Consider the following 16,066-nt stretch of genomic DNA (forward strand, 5'->3'; position numbering starts at 1 on the left):
TAATGTTCTTTTTGTGTGTGTGCAGTATTAGGTTTTGAACTCAGGGCCTGCAGCTTGCTAAGCTGGCACTCTACTACTTGAGCCATGATCCCTACCCTTTCTACTTTAATTATGTGACAGGTTACACCTTGCTCTTCTGCTGGGAATGGCCTGGGACAGAGATCCTCTTACTTCTGCCTCCAGAGTAACTGGGACTGTAGACCTGCATCACCATCTCCAGCTTTCTAATAATATTCTTTACAATGCCTGCCCAGCACAGCCACCTCAGTCCAACCAATCAGAATCACCTCAGTCTAACCAACCAATCATAAGCACCTCAGTCCAACCAATCAATCAGAATCACCTCAGCCCAACCAATCAAAATCACCCCAGCCCAACCAATCAAAATCACCTCACTCCAACCAATCATTATTGTTTACTCTCCTTATTCACCATGTCTCCTAGCTTTGGAGTCTCATTTTGCTTGTGAGAATTCTGCAGACGTTTTTTTCCCTCCTTGATTTGATCATATTTGAAGGCCAAGTTTTGCTGTGTTTTTTTTAATTTATTAGAGTGTTCTTTGGTTTGGGTTTGCCTCCTGATTTGTGCCGCATGCCCACAGGACTGTCACAGAAGTGACTTTCGCTCATGGGCATCACTTCCAGAAGCATGTGTTGGGGTTAATTTATATTGTTTTTTGTCTGCTGGAGTAAGATATTCCCTGCTAAGTTTCTCAAATACAAAGTTATAAGGTTTCACATAAGTGATTTGAATGGATATATTTGGGGACTAGAGAAATAATCGGTGTTTTTTTTTTTTTTGGGGGGGGGGGTCTGGTCGTGGGGCCTGAACTCTGGGCCTGGGCGCTGTTCCTCAGCTCTTCAGCTCAAGGCTAGCACTCTACCACTTGAGCCACAGCACCACTTCCGGCTTTTTTTCCTGCTTATGTGATGCTGAGGAATCGAACCCAGGGCCTCATACATGCAAGGCAAGCGCTCTACCACTGAGCCACCTTCCCAGCCCATTGGTGTTTTTTTTTTTTTAAAGCAAACTTTCCCTAGCCTGCTTTCACTAGCCCTACTCTATCAGTTCTACTTGCTTTTCTTACATATATTCAACTGTAATTCTTATTTACTGAGTGGACTCGTGGATATATATTTATTGATGGATTACAAAATATTTTGGGCCTCAGAATATTCTATATTTGGCCACTGGCAGCCCTCAGGGCTTCATTTTATATGTATCTGTGGTTGCTTTCTATGCATAGCAAGTGGCCTTGTCTTGTCACCTATGCAGTATTTTTTTTAAGCTGGGTGTGGTGGCTCATGCTTGTAATCCCTGCATTCAGAAATCACGAGCAGGAAAATCTTGACTTCCGCCAACCTGAGTTATATAGTGAGACCCTCTCTTACCCACCTCCCCCAAATACTGACGTAAAAAGTAAGCCGACTTAAAGAGAAGTATTAGTGGCATCATTATACAATAAAGAAAATATGAATGATACCTAGGGCCCAGGTATTGTGTTTTTTTAAGGCTCTATCTTTTGTTTTGGTTGCTTGAACTTGAAATAGTTGGCCATATTGTCTCAACTAAAAACTAGAACATTCCAGACACAGTCATCTCTTCTGCAGCTTCTTGCTTGTGGTGTGCAACGAAACTCCCTTTGCTGGAATGCTTGTCCTCATTTTCCTTTGGGAAGTAAAGGTGCTGTGTGTGGATGGAACTGGGAAGCTGGACCTTCCAATTATAACCCTCCCATTCAAAGACGCATTTAAAGGCTTCTTTTTCCAAAGAAATCAGCTTTCTTTGGTTGCGTGCAACAGCAATCAGGTCTGGCTCACTTAGACTCACAGAATCCAGTTCTGATTTAAGGTGTGTGTATGTGTGTGTGGGGAAGCTAGAGGGCTGGGGCTCAGGGGTAGAGTGCTTGCCTAGCATGGACAAGAAACCAGGTGTGATCCTTAATATCACCCCCGAAACAAGCAAACAAACATCAACAATTGAGCAACCAAACACCCACAAAAGCAGATTTGCAGGGATTGTTCAAAGCTGCGAATCTGGCACTCACGGAAACTGCTTCAGGATGCCACCTTCAGAATGACTGGGTTCCATTCATTTTCCTCTATCTGCCTCACATTTCCTAAACTTCCAATTTCTAGGAAGACATCTCTTTGATCTCCCCTGGGTCATGAGCCCATTGGGCTAGAGTTGGACAGAACACCTCAGCTTACAAAACCTCCAACACCATACGCAAGGAACAGGTTATACTCCAAATGATCAAATACCCCCATGAATAGAAGTGTTTATTCTGTGCCAGGCTCTTACTCAAGCACTTTGTCTCCATTAATTCATTTAGTGCAGTTACACCACAACCTGGTAACACTTGGCTTTAGTGGCAGGAGGGCAAGGGAGGCTCAGGGGTTAAATAATTTGTTCAAGGTCACAGAGCTGGTAATTCCAGAGTCAGGATTTCAACCCAGGCCTGTCTTCAAACGCCCCGGGTCTGCCCACAGAGCTATAAATACATTGCCAGCGATTCTTGGCAGGAAACCTGAGTCCATTTCACCTCTATTGCACAGACTTTCCTATTTTCTGCCCCAATCTGGCTTTTCCCAGAGTCCCATGGGTTTCTCCCCGATAAGACTCTCTTGTGATTGGTGTCCCCACTTCACCCCATTTTCCAGACACTGGCCTCATCGCCAGCCGTGGCTAGGAATCCTTCACAACATGGAAAAAGCAGGGCCATGCCCCAAACCGAAACAGAGTAAATATTCACAGATTCAAATAAAATCTCCTTCATCGTATTGACCTTAACACAGAGGGAAAGCAAGAGAAGAGAGCTGGATGAGAGTAGAACTTTTTGATGCACTCTTAACTTAATGTGATATAGTTACTCATCACCTGCATGTAAGTGCCGACTTGATGATGTCCTGACTCACTCCCTTGCTGGCAAATCTCCCAGGATGGTTGGGAGATGCTTACTTCTGTCCTGCACTCATGCACGGGTAAGAGTATTTAAAAAAATATATGAGCAAGTCAGTCTTGAGCATCCTTCCGGGCTCAATGTTTCTATGCTTCTTACAACGAATGAGACTGAATGTACAATGTATCTTTGTGTCATTGTGATTCTTTCTGTCGGGAGCACAGAACTGCTAGTTCTCCACCCAAATGCTTCCTGTGAAGTTCTCCGGAGAAACATCAAGACTCCTTTCTTGTGCCCTGAGAAGCCGTTTGAAAACCTCAGAATGGTTGGCCTCAGAGGTGTTTAATTTTGGGTGCAAGTCTTCGGTCTTGAACTCAGGTCCTGGGCATTATTCTTGAGGTTTTTGTTTTTGTTTTGTTTTGCTCCAGGTTAAGGCTCTACCACCTGAACTACAGGGCCACTTCTAACTTTTTCCAAGTTGATGGGACATAAAGAGTTTTTCACAGGCTTTTCTGCCCGGGCTAACTTTGAACCATAATCCTCTCATCTCAGTTTCCTAAGTAGTTAGGATTACAGGCGTGAGCCACCGACGCCCGACTCCCAGAAGTCATTTTAATTAAGACACCCACCAACTTTAACCTTTGAGTTAATTTTTCCCAACTTGGGAGGCTGGGAATGTGTGTTCTCAGGGACTTTGTCATAAGAGAGAGCTTGGCTTGACTTCCTGGGCCTAAAAGAAAAATGGTAGACTCTGTTTGTTACCTGTGTGGTTTGAAGCATTTTATTTAACACCTCCAATCTCTATTATTTACAAAATAGGGGAGAGGGAGGACCCTGCTTTAGTGTCATTTCCTTTATTGGATTGTTGCAAACAGCGGACAAGTTAAGGGCTGCTTTATTTGGGTTCCCCCAAAGTGACTTTGGACTCGAGTGGAAATGGTTCTTTGGGAAGGTGATGTCACAAAGCGGGGTGGAAGAGAGGGGGGATGTGAAGAGGAAAGAAAAGCCAGGAAGGACCACGCATGGACCAGTTACCATGGTGGACAATCTGAGCTGGAAATCACCAGGAGGCCCCTGGAGGTAGTCCCTGGAAAGAGCTTCAGGATCATGACAGCAGAGGGCCGCAGAGCAGAGGTCTGCAGGCTCAGGTCCTCTGTCGGCCCGGGGTGGGGTTTGGCTCTAGTTCACTGGCTGCCTATTGAGAATTACCGTGGAACACGCGGTAGCCTTCCCAATGGGGAATTCTCCTGTGAGAGCCTAGACATTGGTGATGTAGTTCTATGTGCCTTTCTGTTTGCTAACTTTGAGAATGTTAACTTCGTGAATGCTGTCTGGTTGTATGTTTAGAATCAGCACGCCATAAAGCATGCACATGGTCAGCCAGAACCAAAAAAAATGAGAAAAAGCAAAAAGAAAAAGGCTGTTGACAAACACATCAGTTACTACAAAGCAAAACAAATACACAAGCCTAACCTTGGGATCCGAGAGAAATCAGAGCCCTTGAAGCGTTTTGAGTGAGCCAGGGATGGTAATTCTAAACGCTCAGCATTTTGCCATCATCTGAAGTATGAGCCGGCTCGTGTGGTCAGCAGGAGGGTGGAGTCTGCAGGTGTAGCGCATACCTGTAATCCCAGCACTCAGAGAATCAAGGTAGGAGGATGGTGAGTTCTTCAGCCTGGGCTACCTAGTGGGTTCCAGGTAAGACCCTGAAACTTAAGAAACAGAACAAAGCAATGAGTATGGATTCTGGGGTCCCAGGCTTGGCTCGAATTAAGTGCTGGCTCTGTCACTAACCAACTTTGTGACTCGATCAAGACTGTTTTCAGTCTTGCCACCTGTGTCCGCTTCCTCTTAGCACTGCTGGGATGGTGGTAAGGAAGTCCCACATACAGCTCTCTGAGCAGCACACTGTCAGTGCAATAGAAATGTTTACTGCTGTGCTATTATTGACACCAATACTATTACCATCATCATGATAAGCATGTGGTTTTAGTGTGTGTGTGTGTGTGTGTGTGTGTGTGTGTGGATGTAGGTGTACAGACACTGGGGGCTTGAAGTCAGGGCTTCACACTCTTGCTCAGTTTTCTTGCGTATAGCTGGCGCTGTGCTACTTGAACCATGCCTCCAGTGTAAGCATTTTTCTGCTTAATTGGAGGTTAAGTTGGGCTGCCTTTGAACCTCCATTTCCCATTCAGGTCTCAGCCTCTTGAGTAGTTAGGATTACAGGCATCAACGAGCAGTGGCTGGCTCGTGTTGTTCTTTTGAGACAAGGTCTTACTATGCGACCCAAGCTATCCTTGAATTCACAAGCCTCTTGCCTGTTAGCTTGAGGGAATCTGATTTGACTTTTGAGCCAGGTTTTGCTGTGTCGGGTTCAACACTGGTGTTGAACTTGCCGTAGTAGCCTCGCCTGGCTTTGAACTCCTGCTGCTTCAGTCCCCCAAGTGCTAGAATTACAAGGGTATGCCACTGTGCCTGGCTGATATTTTTAATATGTATCGTGTACCAACGATGTTTGGATGCACTGTGGAATGGTTCCATTGAGTTAATTCACACAGTCACCGGCTTGCATACTCACCCAACTACACGTCTTCTTAAAGCCTTGTCTCATCACCCTGGTTACCTCTCTCTCCATGGGGTCTTTAGGTGCCATTTAAGGCCGTCTTATCTTTTTTTTTTTTTTTGATTAACCCATTCCTTGTTTCATATCGTGGCGATGTGCGTGAAGTAAATTCTGCCAGAGGAAATGATGCTATGCTGAATACTTTATTTATATATATATTTTTATGTAAACATAATTTTTGCTTTGTAGGCACAATATAACAAAAGCTCTGAAGCCACAAACACATTAGACGAGCTTTCAGTCCGACACCAAGAAAGCGAAACCCACAGAAAAGAGCCTGCAGTTCCTTTAAGGCAAACTGAGACTTTCCTTACACTTCCTTCAGCAGACAAGCAGGAGATAGGACAGAAGGAGGGAAGATGAGAAGGGGGAGGGGCGGCCCCCCTTGACCCCTCCCCCACCTTCAAGGCAGAAACTACAGGCGGTGGTCATGCTCTAGTTTCCTTCCCCTGAATTTGGAGGACAGGAGAGGGTTAGCATTTAGCCAGTGGTTGTAACAGCTGAATACTGGGTTAACTCTGCTGATTGAAAATGAAAGACCAGATGTGTGGCCATGGTACTACAAAGTGTGTCCCTTCCTCCCTCTGGCCCCAGGGCCCCGGCCGCTCTTGAACTTGAGGAAATAGTGTTGATACTCTGCTCACCAGAAATAGCATTAGGACAGTGGCTCTTTGGGCCTCTCTTCAGGGAGAATGTTGACCAATAATACAATATATAACAAAGGTGTTAGGGGAAAAGTATACTCTCTTATCTCTCTAGGTGACCCAGAAATGGAATGTTAGTGTGTCCCCGGATGGAAGAGAAGAATGGTGGGTGTCCTCTTTGGATAATACGCTCCTCTCCTTGGCTCACTGGCTGGCTCCATCTTTCTCCACATTCATATTGTATGCGTACATTCACAGTAAGGAGAAACTCCCTTCAGATACATATTTGGCATAAACAAGTCATGGCGACAAGGAAAGAAACAAAACCACAAGGACCCAAGGACTGTGCCCATGGAAGAGGTTCTTGCTGGAAATGCCTTCATTCCCATCTCTTGGGGGAAGAGCCAGGTCTGCCCCTAAAGCCTGGTAGTGGAGAGGCCGGGCAATGTAGGAACTTTCTCCTGTCTTCTAAAATGCAAAGGAAGAGTGTGTGTGTGTGTGTGTGCTAATCACATGATGTGGGAACACTTTTCGGTCTTCCACAGAACCCAATAATAGGGTGCTGATTGTATGGATCCCTTGTATTTCTGGGCTGATTTTCAAGGGAGGGAATGAACCCTCGGCCACGAGGCTTGAGGGGCCTCCGTGTAGGGACACTGAGATGGCTCCTCCCACAGGGTAGCTCAATTCTCCTCCCAAGCCCAGTCACATGGAAGTTTGGGGAGTTTTCTAGAAAAACTGAACAGGGTACAGGCCCAAGCAGTTTTGGTCCCTGATTTCCAAGAGCCTGCCAAATCCAGCACCATGGCTGTGCACACAACACAGGCTGGGGGACCGCCTACTTGGCCTTGGATACCCGCCAGTCGCTTCCTGCAGCTTTGCATTTGTGAGACGTGGGGTCATGTTTTGGCAATATGAAAGATACTGAGATTTTTCTCCCCAAGTGTAGTCCACAAGGGAGTTCTTTCAAAGTGCTTTCTTTCTTTCCTTCCTATCTTTTTCTTTCTTTTCTTTCCTTTCTCTTTCTATTTTCTCTCTTTCTTTCTTTCTTTCCTTCCTTCCTTTCCCTTCCCCTCCCTTCCTCCCTTCCTTTCCTTTCTCTCTCGCTCTCTCTTTTGTGACAGTCCTGGGCCTTGAACTCAGGGCCTAGGTGCTATCCCTGACCTTTTTTTTTTTACTCAAGGCTAGAGCTCTATCATTTGAGCCACCACACCACTTCTGGCTTCTTTTTGGTGTTTAATTGGAGATTAGTCTCACAGACTTTCCTCCCCAGATTGGTGTCAAACCACAATCCTCAGATCTCAGCCTCCTGAGTAGTTAGGATTATAGGCGTGAACCACTGGCACCTGGCTTTCCAAGGGGTTTCTTGGCCACAAATGGAATAGAAAAACAGCTGGCCATGTTGCTGGCCAGTATGCAAACACAGGTGAGTTTCAGTAATGACTGGGAGTTAGTCCTAGCTGTGGTGAGATTTTTTTTTTAGGCTAAAACAAAATGCATATGGCTGGGGGGGGGGGGGATTTTGCTCAGGAGACCTAGCTTCGTAGGAGGAATCAATGGCTGCCTTCCCACGTAGGCTGTTGTGACCCATCTTCCATCCTAAAAAAAATCCCACGCCTGTTCCATGTGTCTGTGAATAAAAACCAGGAAAAGAACCCAAGACTGAAGGGCTAGTGAAGGGAGGCTCAAGTCTATGGCCTTAAGACAGTGGATGAATGTAAGAACATTGCCTCTGAGAGAGAGAGAGAGAGAGATACTATGGGGATGTTTCCACACCCTAGGCATACCCTTTGGGCCTACTGTCTTGCTGCCAGAGGCTTGGCTGGCTGGTGGCTTACAGTGTCACCGGCCTGAAGAATATCAGGACCTGGATGACACACTGGGACCACACCTGGCCTCCTCCAGGCCTGGTCTTCCAGGCCTGTGGGGCTGTGGGGCTTGTGTTCATTTGCAAGGCTATTCTCAAACGTTCAAGAAGGACTCATAGATGGGTAGGTTTGATACAGGGCAGAAGGGAAGAGCGTGTGATACACAGACGAAAGAGACATAATACTGCATGAAATGGGACTGGCACTTAATCCCCCCCCCCCCAAAAAAAAAGAAAAGAAAACAGAACAAAATACCACAACAGTGATCACTAAGTTCTTAGCTCGGCTGACTGCAGACAAACACGACACGCACTGGACTACAGCATTTGTTCACTGGGGCACGGAAGAGTTCTCGTAGCCATTCCTCATCCTTCATTGTTGTCCCGCGGGGGCCTGGCTCACTGGATGAAGGGCATCCGCTCTTTGTTTTCCCCGTCCCCTTCGTGGTCCTCCTCTTCCTCCCCTGCCTCGCTGGTCTCCGTGCTGTCGTTGGCCATCTGGAATTGAACAGAGGACGATATGGGAGGCTCATCTTCAATCATCTGATCCAGCTGGGCCCCTGCGTTTCCTGAGAGCGGGCAGTCCCGTAGGAGACAGAGGCTGTCACAAACGGCCATCCAGGCAACGTTGCTCCAAACCTACTGAGCTGGTGGGAGACCCATGCCAGCAAAGCTTTGAGCTTCTGCTGTGTCCAATCAGATGCAAGCTCTAAAATTGACCTCACTGGATCTGTGCCTGATGCTCGACAGTTAGCCTGTTTTTCTGAGCTTCCCTGTCTAGTCTAATGGGCCATCTAGAAGGGCCTCAGCTTCCTCCTCAAGGCATAGAGACCCCAAATCCTCATCCTCCATCCTCTTTTGTTCCCCCTGGATCCCAAGGGTGGAAACCTTCCCCACAGACTCAGAAACAGATCTTGACAGAGGTCCTGAGCTCTCTGGACTTTTCAGCCTCTAAGGACCGATTCATGATCAGGCAAATTTCCAGCCATTTTGCTTAAGAATAATAAGTTGTCCAGAATGTCTCTACAGCCTGTCTGCCTTCTCTCAATGGGGCTGAATGAGACCTGAGCAGAAGGCTCATGGAATAGGGGCCCAGGACAGCAGAGACCTCAGCTCCATTTTCTTCCCTAACTTCATCCCCTCACCGGCCTTCAAACATGTCCTAGTGCCTCCAGAACATTTTATAACCTGTATCCGTTATTCCCACTCACCTGCCCAAGCATGCCATTGTCCTTCATTGAGTGAAATGGTTCTCAGACCTGAGCTCCATTGAGGTTATAAAAGCTAATGAAATATTTTTAAAAAATATACACCTGGTCTAAAACATTTATACAGTTTTAGTTCTTCCTCTTGGAAGATGGATGCAGCTCTATGACTTGCATGCTAAACACACACACACACACACACACACACACACACACACACACACACACACACACACACACACACACACACACACACACACACACACACACACACACACACACACACACACACACACACACACACACACACACACACCCCAAAACTTTTTTTTCCCCTCTCAGTATGAAGGGGTTTGAATTCAGGGCCTCACACTTGCTGAACCACACCTCCAGCCCTGTTTTTCACTGAGTAATTTTAGGAGAGGGAGCATTCAGGAAGCTGGCACGCACAAGCATGCATTTCTGAGAACTTACGAGGAATTCTCCTGTTGGCAACTGCCTAGATTTGTCATGTCCCACTATCTTCTCCTGTCTGCTCACCTATTGCATTCACCTTTCCTTCAGAGCCTCCAAGGATCAGTCCCTCATTTCTGGAATTATCTAACTACCCCCAGTGTCCTTCAAAAGCCCAGTAGCTAACTGCCCGTACTTCATTCTCCCCTAGCTGTGTTGTGTCCACATCTGACAGACCTTCCATGAATGAATTAGCTGAGTGGTCTCCTCTTGAATCTACACCTACCAGTGGAGTCGGGGTCTTTTCCACATCCAGAATTAACTTCCCAATATTTCCTCGGTCATGGATCCGTTGCATGGCTTCCTTCACCTGTGACACAGGGCCAGGAAGAAACTCAGATCAGGGAGAGACATCACTCAGGACAAAAAGGGGCCTTGGAAAACTCCAGCACCTTACTTTTCCACCAGAGGGCGCTGCAGCTCAAGCCTTGTGGCTAGGAAGTTTTGAGTGTTGTGTGCAAATAAATTCTGTCATTCACACGCTCTGCTTTTGTGCAAGTCTCCTGTGTGTAAAGATGAAGGTTATAGCTTTTGCAACACTTCATGAAAATTTCTTTAGGAAAAGAGAGGGGAAAAAAAAGGCAAGAAGATTATCCAGAGATTACACGCCACAGGATGTCAGGGTACGTCCATCAGGCTAAATTTTAGGCAATGAAAGTATTTTTGATGGCTATTTGGAACACAATTACTTAAATGTTATATATCTCAGATTCAGATTTTAGCTTAAATAAACCCATTACCCAGGGCTGACCCCCATTTAGAAAAATCCCCATGGTTCTTACTTACTGGGAAGAAACTCTGTCCCCACCTTGCAGAAGTTCTCTTCAGAATGGAAGGTGATTATTGTTTTTTCTCTACCACTTCCTATGTGACACTAGGGGCTTCTTAGACCAGGCATGTCTCCTGCAATGCATGACACAACCCAATGGCGTCTAGGCATGGTGTTCTGTTGCTAAGTAGAAAATGAGCTGCAGGGGGCACTGTGGGAACTAACAGAGAGAAGCTGGTGGGTGTGATCTCCACATCGTGGTAAAATCTAGATAGGATGCAGTGTACCTTTATTTATTTATTTTTATCATAATACGTCTAACTTATATTATTTTTTCTTACAGTCTCACATTTGAAAATATTTTTCTTCATTTATTCACTCCAGAGATATCCAGTAAATGTCACTGCTAGGCTCGATGCCATGATTTAAAATAATAAATAAGACACAAGCCCTGTCTTTGAAGAGCTCAGCCTGTGGCCATGGAGCTGCATTTGCTTATATGAAAACCAAAGGCTTCTTTCTACTCATTTCAATATAAACTTGACAGAGCCATTAAAATGCTTTGTATTTCAATTGCTTTTCTGGGACTTCATTATAAAGACCTAATTTAATTTATGGGCAAGAAAAGAAGGCCGCATAAAAGGTACTCAATCACAGCCTTGTTTTTTTCATGGCAAAACATTGAAACAATTCATATGTCACGGCATGAGTGGATGGTTAAGTAAACAGTGGCTCTTACGTTTATCATGGAACGGAAATGTGATGTGTCTCTTGAACAATGGAAAGATCTATGCTGCTAACTGTAAACAAACATGGAAGGATTAAGGGAGAAAAACCACACATTACATCTCCCTTAAAAAACTACAGATTTTCTTTTAGACCTAGAGAATGATAACTTTTAAATCAGGTGTCCAAATATTGATATTTGGTCATGTGGAACCAAATCAATCTTGACTATGCATGAAAAGCATCTTTAAATGCATTTTCTTCTGGGTGTTTAGTTTGTTTGTTCTGTCTTTTTGTTTTTATTTCAGAGGCAAGGTCACACCGTGTAGTCTGTGAACCGCAATCCTCCTGCTTTCTACTCTGGGGAGCTAGAAGAGGCAGCATTGCTTTTTGAAGCGTTTCCTTACTTGCTTCCACCTCGATCTCTGAGTATCTGTGGGGACTGGCTCCAGAGCTGTGTCTGGAGGCTCCCTGTTCTAAAGTGGTGCAATGTGTATTTTGCATGTCACCTGTACATATTTGCCTTTCAATTTTGTCATCTCTGTCTTGCTCCTGGTGCCTAATGCAGTATGATGCTATGCTATTCAATGGTATAGGGAATAATGACAAGAAACAAAAAGCCTGTCCATGTTCAGGATTTTGTTCCTGAGCATGTTTTCTTTTTGCTGAGGTTGCTTCATTCCTCAGGTGTGGGACCTGAGATGAACAGGGCTGAGTGGGCATCACTCACAAACTTCTAGCTTGGCTTCCAGTGCCCCTCCCCCTCCCCACTTCCTGGGACATAGGCTAGTGTGGGAACTTCTCTCATTAAGCATAGGCTGGACCTAAAGATTTATGTCTAACCCACAGAACACAGCAAAAGAAATGGGGTCTTTCTTCTCAGGTTTACAGGTTCCCAAGCTTACAAAACAGAGACCCTGACTTCCATCTTGCAGCTGCTCTTCCTCTGACTCTTTTCATTTTCTCCCTGTGGTGAGACACACAGCCTTCTTGTGAGCTGCCCCGTGGAGAGGTCCACACGGTAAGGAGCCAAGGGAAGACTCCGGCCAGCCCACAGCCTGGAGAAGCAACAACCGGAGCATGTGTATAACCAGACCCATCTCCAGCCAGGCCTTCAGAGGAGGCCAAGCCACTATTATTATTTTTTTTAATTTAATTTTATTTTATTTGTGAACATACTGTACAGAGGGGTACAATTACATGGGCAGGATAATGCATACATTTCTTACCGAGCATTGCAGCCTCCTCCTTTGTTTACCCTTCACCTCCCTTCCCAGCCTCCCCTCTCCCCCCCCCACTATTATTTTTTTTGGGGGGGGGGAGTGGATTCAGTAATGGAAATTTAACCAAGTTTTCAACCTTACACACCAATACTTCTCATCTTGTAAGATATACATGAATATCTAATTTAGACAAGTACCTGGATGCTGAGGGGAAAAAAATAAAAGCAAATTTGCCGAAGATGACGTGGTCACTGGTAATCGAACTGTGGTTCAGAACCAGGCTGGTTAGACCTCCAACACAACATCCCTCTATCATTCCTGCCCAGTCTGAAATTTCCAGTGAACCTCTAAAAGCAGAAGAAAGGGCGTAGATAATATCCCACATGATGATTTTTCCAGGATTTAGTTGTTTGTCACTCTGGAAAGTCATTAAGCACTTGGAAACTCCACGGAAGATGAACAATACTTTTAAAGCTGTTTCTCAAATAAGACAGAGCTCAGGAACATGGAAAAGCTGTTTTGTCGTTAAAAGCTTATTGCGATGCTAGGGAAAAAATAAAAAGGTCCCAAACAGGGCAGGGCTGGTCCCGCAACAGGACATTAGTTAGTCATTGCTTTCTGAAATTAACTGACTCCTTGAAATTTCCCACGTGAAAAAGATGGAGAAAAGGTTAGGAGGCCTGCTATGGGATCGTTTGTCTGACCTTTACTCAGGCTGTTAGAATGTGCATTCTCGCTTTTAAGCTTGCTCTTGTAGAGATGGCAACTCCGAAGGAAAGAAACTACCAAATCCGATCCATGTTTCGTTGTTGTTTTTCTTAATCAGGCGTCCTGGGCAGCAGTTTATGGCCATTGCTATTTTATCTGTGCACAGAGCCTCTCAGGTGAATGTCAGCATCAGTTTTTCACAGATGAGAATCACAAAGACAAAACATCTCAGGACTGCTCTGGCTGGTGTTCAAAAGATGCCTTAGTAGTAGGAAATGCAAGGGTTGCCTTGCTTTCTCAGGAGTCTAGACACAATTCCAGAACAGCTTCCACTAGCCACACCAACTACTCTTTGCTTATACCCTGGCAAGGTAAAAATCTGCAGAGACGTTGCTTCTATTACCACCCAGGGATAGAAGTGATGGCCTAGAGCACACTGGTACCAGGGAGGCCTCCTCCCTGTAGCTTTTTGTGAAGCACCTCTCTGCTTAAAACCAAGTGTCCTTGTATCCAAGAGAAGCATCTGGTCCACCTGCACTGTTAAAACTATGTGTCACTGCATCCAAGAGAAACATCTGGTCTACCTGCCTTGCCAGATACAGCAGCTGCTAGTCACCTGTGATCTGAAGTATGGTGGCTATAAATACCAACGCTCTGTCAGCACTGAAGACAATGCCAGATGCAATATCATGGTGGGTACTTGTGTCTGAACTCTGGGCTTTGCCCTTGGCTGGACAGGTACTCTGCTGCTTGAGCTAGAGTTTCAGCCTTGATAGTCATAATACAGAATGCAAGCTTAGCTTGGTAAGACTTGGGGAGCAATGATGAATTGTGGAAAGGATGTTATACTTAATTTACTTAATTCCTCAGGTGTTTTTTTAATGTGGTTACCGATTCAAAACTTGGAACACGGCTGTGTCATGGACGGTGTGGGGTGGACATGTCAAGGCTGATATCTGTGGGTTTTGTGGGTTTCCTTCTCCCCTCATCTCTGACTGTCCCCACTGCTCAAGATGTGTGTCTGAAGCTCACTGGACCTTTACCTGTACCCAAGGGCTCATCCTAGTGGAAAGCATTCCACAATGTAAAAGAGAAATGTCCGGAAGGGAGTGAACAGGCTTGGGATGAAGAACACATACTGACAGACTGCAGAGCTCCTGTCTCCTATAATTTGTTTGTTTGCTTATTTATGTATTGTGCCAGTAGTGGGATTTTAGCTCAGGGCCCAAATACTATCCCTTAGTATTTTCACTCAAAGCTGGTGTTCTACCACTTGAGCCACACCCTTACTTCTTAGCTTTTGGGTGGGTATTAGATCTATGAGTCTCACGGACTTTCCTCCTTGGGGCTTGCTTTCAACTGTGCCTCTCAGATCTCAGCTTCCTGCATCGCTAGGATCTCGGGCATGAGCCACCAGCACCCAGCTTCCAAAAAAACCCCAAAAGACTCTTGTTCCCCAAGCTCATCCTCTCCTGCAAAACTGTTATGGCTGTTTGCTTCCTGGTTAAGGAGCGACCTTATCACAAAGGCTGCAGCCTCCTAATCGAGATGCTTAGGATAATCTATAAAGTATTTCACTGTGTGCAGCTAGACTTATTAATGCAGACTTCCCGGTTTGTTTATTTAGCCCCAATGCTTTAAGCTAGCATAGTTCATCTTGTGTCACTGGTTCATGCTCTTGATTAAGTCTGGTGCTGGTGTTCAATACTCAGAACACTACCCACGGGGAAAACTTAATTGGCTCATACTCTGTAAGCGGAGGAACAGTAGTTCTGGTCAAGCTTATTCAGTCTGCAACAGCTATGTGAGACGGGGTGCTTGGGGCCTGGAGGAGGATGGGGGAGGTGGTCCTGGGTTATGCCCTGGGTGTTCTGGGTTCCTCTGGGAATAATGCTCTCCTCTTTGGACCTTTCTGTCTAGTCCTCTAGGGACTGTATGTACTTGTACCCTTGTCACATGGTTTCAAATTGGATTTGGCCACTGAGATAATCAGAACATAGGAAAGGGAGAGTCAGGTGTTTCCTTCATCCCCACTAGGACTCTTGGCCACTGCAGTTCCCGCCAGCGCCTAACTCTTTCTAGAATCTGGTATTGCTTTCTCCTTCTCCATGTTCCTTAAGGCCCCGGGTGGCCAAGACTGTCCTACAAAGATGCCTATCACGGCTACCAGGTCAGCATCTCCAGTGTCCGTACTCCAGAAAACACCTGTGTGTCCTACCTTCCCTTCAAGCGTTTCCAGAAAGAAAGGGTATGCCAAGGGGTGAATCTGACTAAAACACCGTATATGCATAAATACAACATGTCTATATCATTCAATACGCACATTTACAAAGAATGACAGGAATGTAAGACAGATTCTGTTGGGGTGGGGTACCAGTAGAAGAGAGGGGATAAATGGAGCGGGTAAAGGAGGGAGAATATGGTCAACATACTTTACGAACAAAGGTGTAAGCAGAAAATGAAGTTTGTGGAAATTGGTTGGGAGGAGGAGGGAAGGGGTGTGTGTGACAGAGGGGGTATGCATATAGGGACAGGTACAAACAAAAGCCTCTTGTACAGCTCATTACTGCTAATCAAAATGTGTGAGCTGGGAGTTGGTGGCTCACACCTATAATCCTAGCTACTCAGGAGGCTGCGATTTTGAGGATCACCGTTCAAAGCCAGCTCAGGCAGGAAAGTGTGTGAGACTCTTATCTCCAATAAACTACTCAGAAAAAGCCAGAAGTGTTGCTGTGGCTCAAGTGGGTAGAGTGCTAGCCTTGAACACAAAGGGACAGTGCGTGGGCCCTGGATTGACAAAAAAAAAGAAAAAGAAAAAGAGAGAGAGATTAACAGACAAGAGGTAAACAAATGACTGATAGAAAAGATGCTTTTCTTACAATGCTG

At 45.5% G+C, this 16,066-nt stretch overlaps 1 protein-coding gene across 1 annotated transcript in view; it reads right to left on the bottom strand.

The window, feature by feature from the left end:
- Positions 1–7,483: 7,483 nt before the first annotated feature.
- Vat1l (vesicle amine transport 1 like) overlaps positions 7,484–16,066 on the bottom strand; it is a 93,356-nt gene continuing 84,773 nt past the window's right edge. The window contains exons 8-9 of the mRNA XM_042700880.1: positions 9,981–10,064; positions 7,484–8,534 (exon numbers count right to left, since the gene is read on the bottom strand). Of these exons, the coding sequence (XP_042556814.1) occupies positions 8,436–8,534; positions 9,981–10,064 (183 nt within the window). The 3' untranslated portion in view covers positions 7,484–8,435. The remainder of the gene's footprint in view (positions 8,535–9,980; positions 10,065–16,066) is intronic.

Source organism: Dipodomys spectabilis, unplaced genomic scaffold, assembly GCF_019054845.1.
Source record: "Dipodomys spectabilis isolate Male_0828 unplaced genomic scaffold, ASM1905484v1 ptg000273l, whole genome shotgun sequence".
Classification (NCBI taxonomy): Eukaryota; Metazoa; Chordata; class Mammalia; order Rodentia; family Heteromyidae; genus Dipodomys; species Dipodomys spectabilis.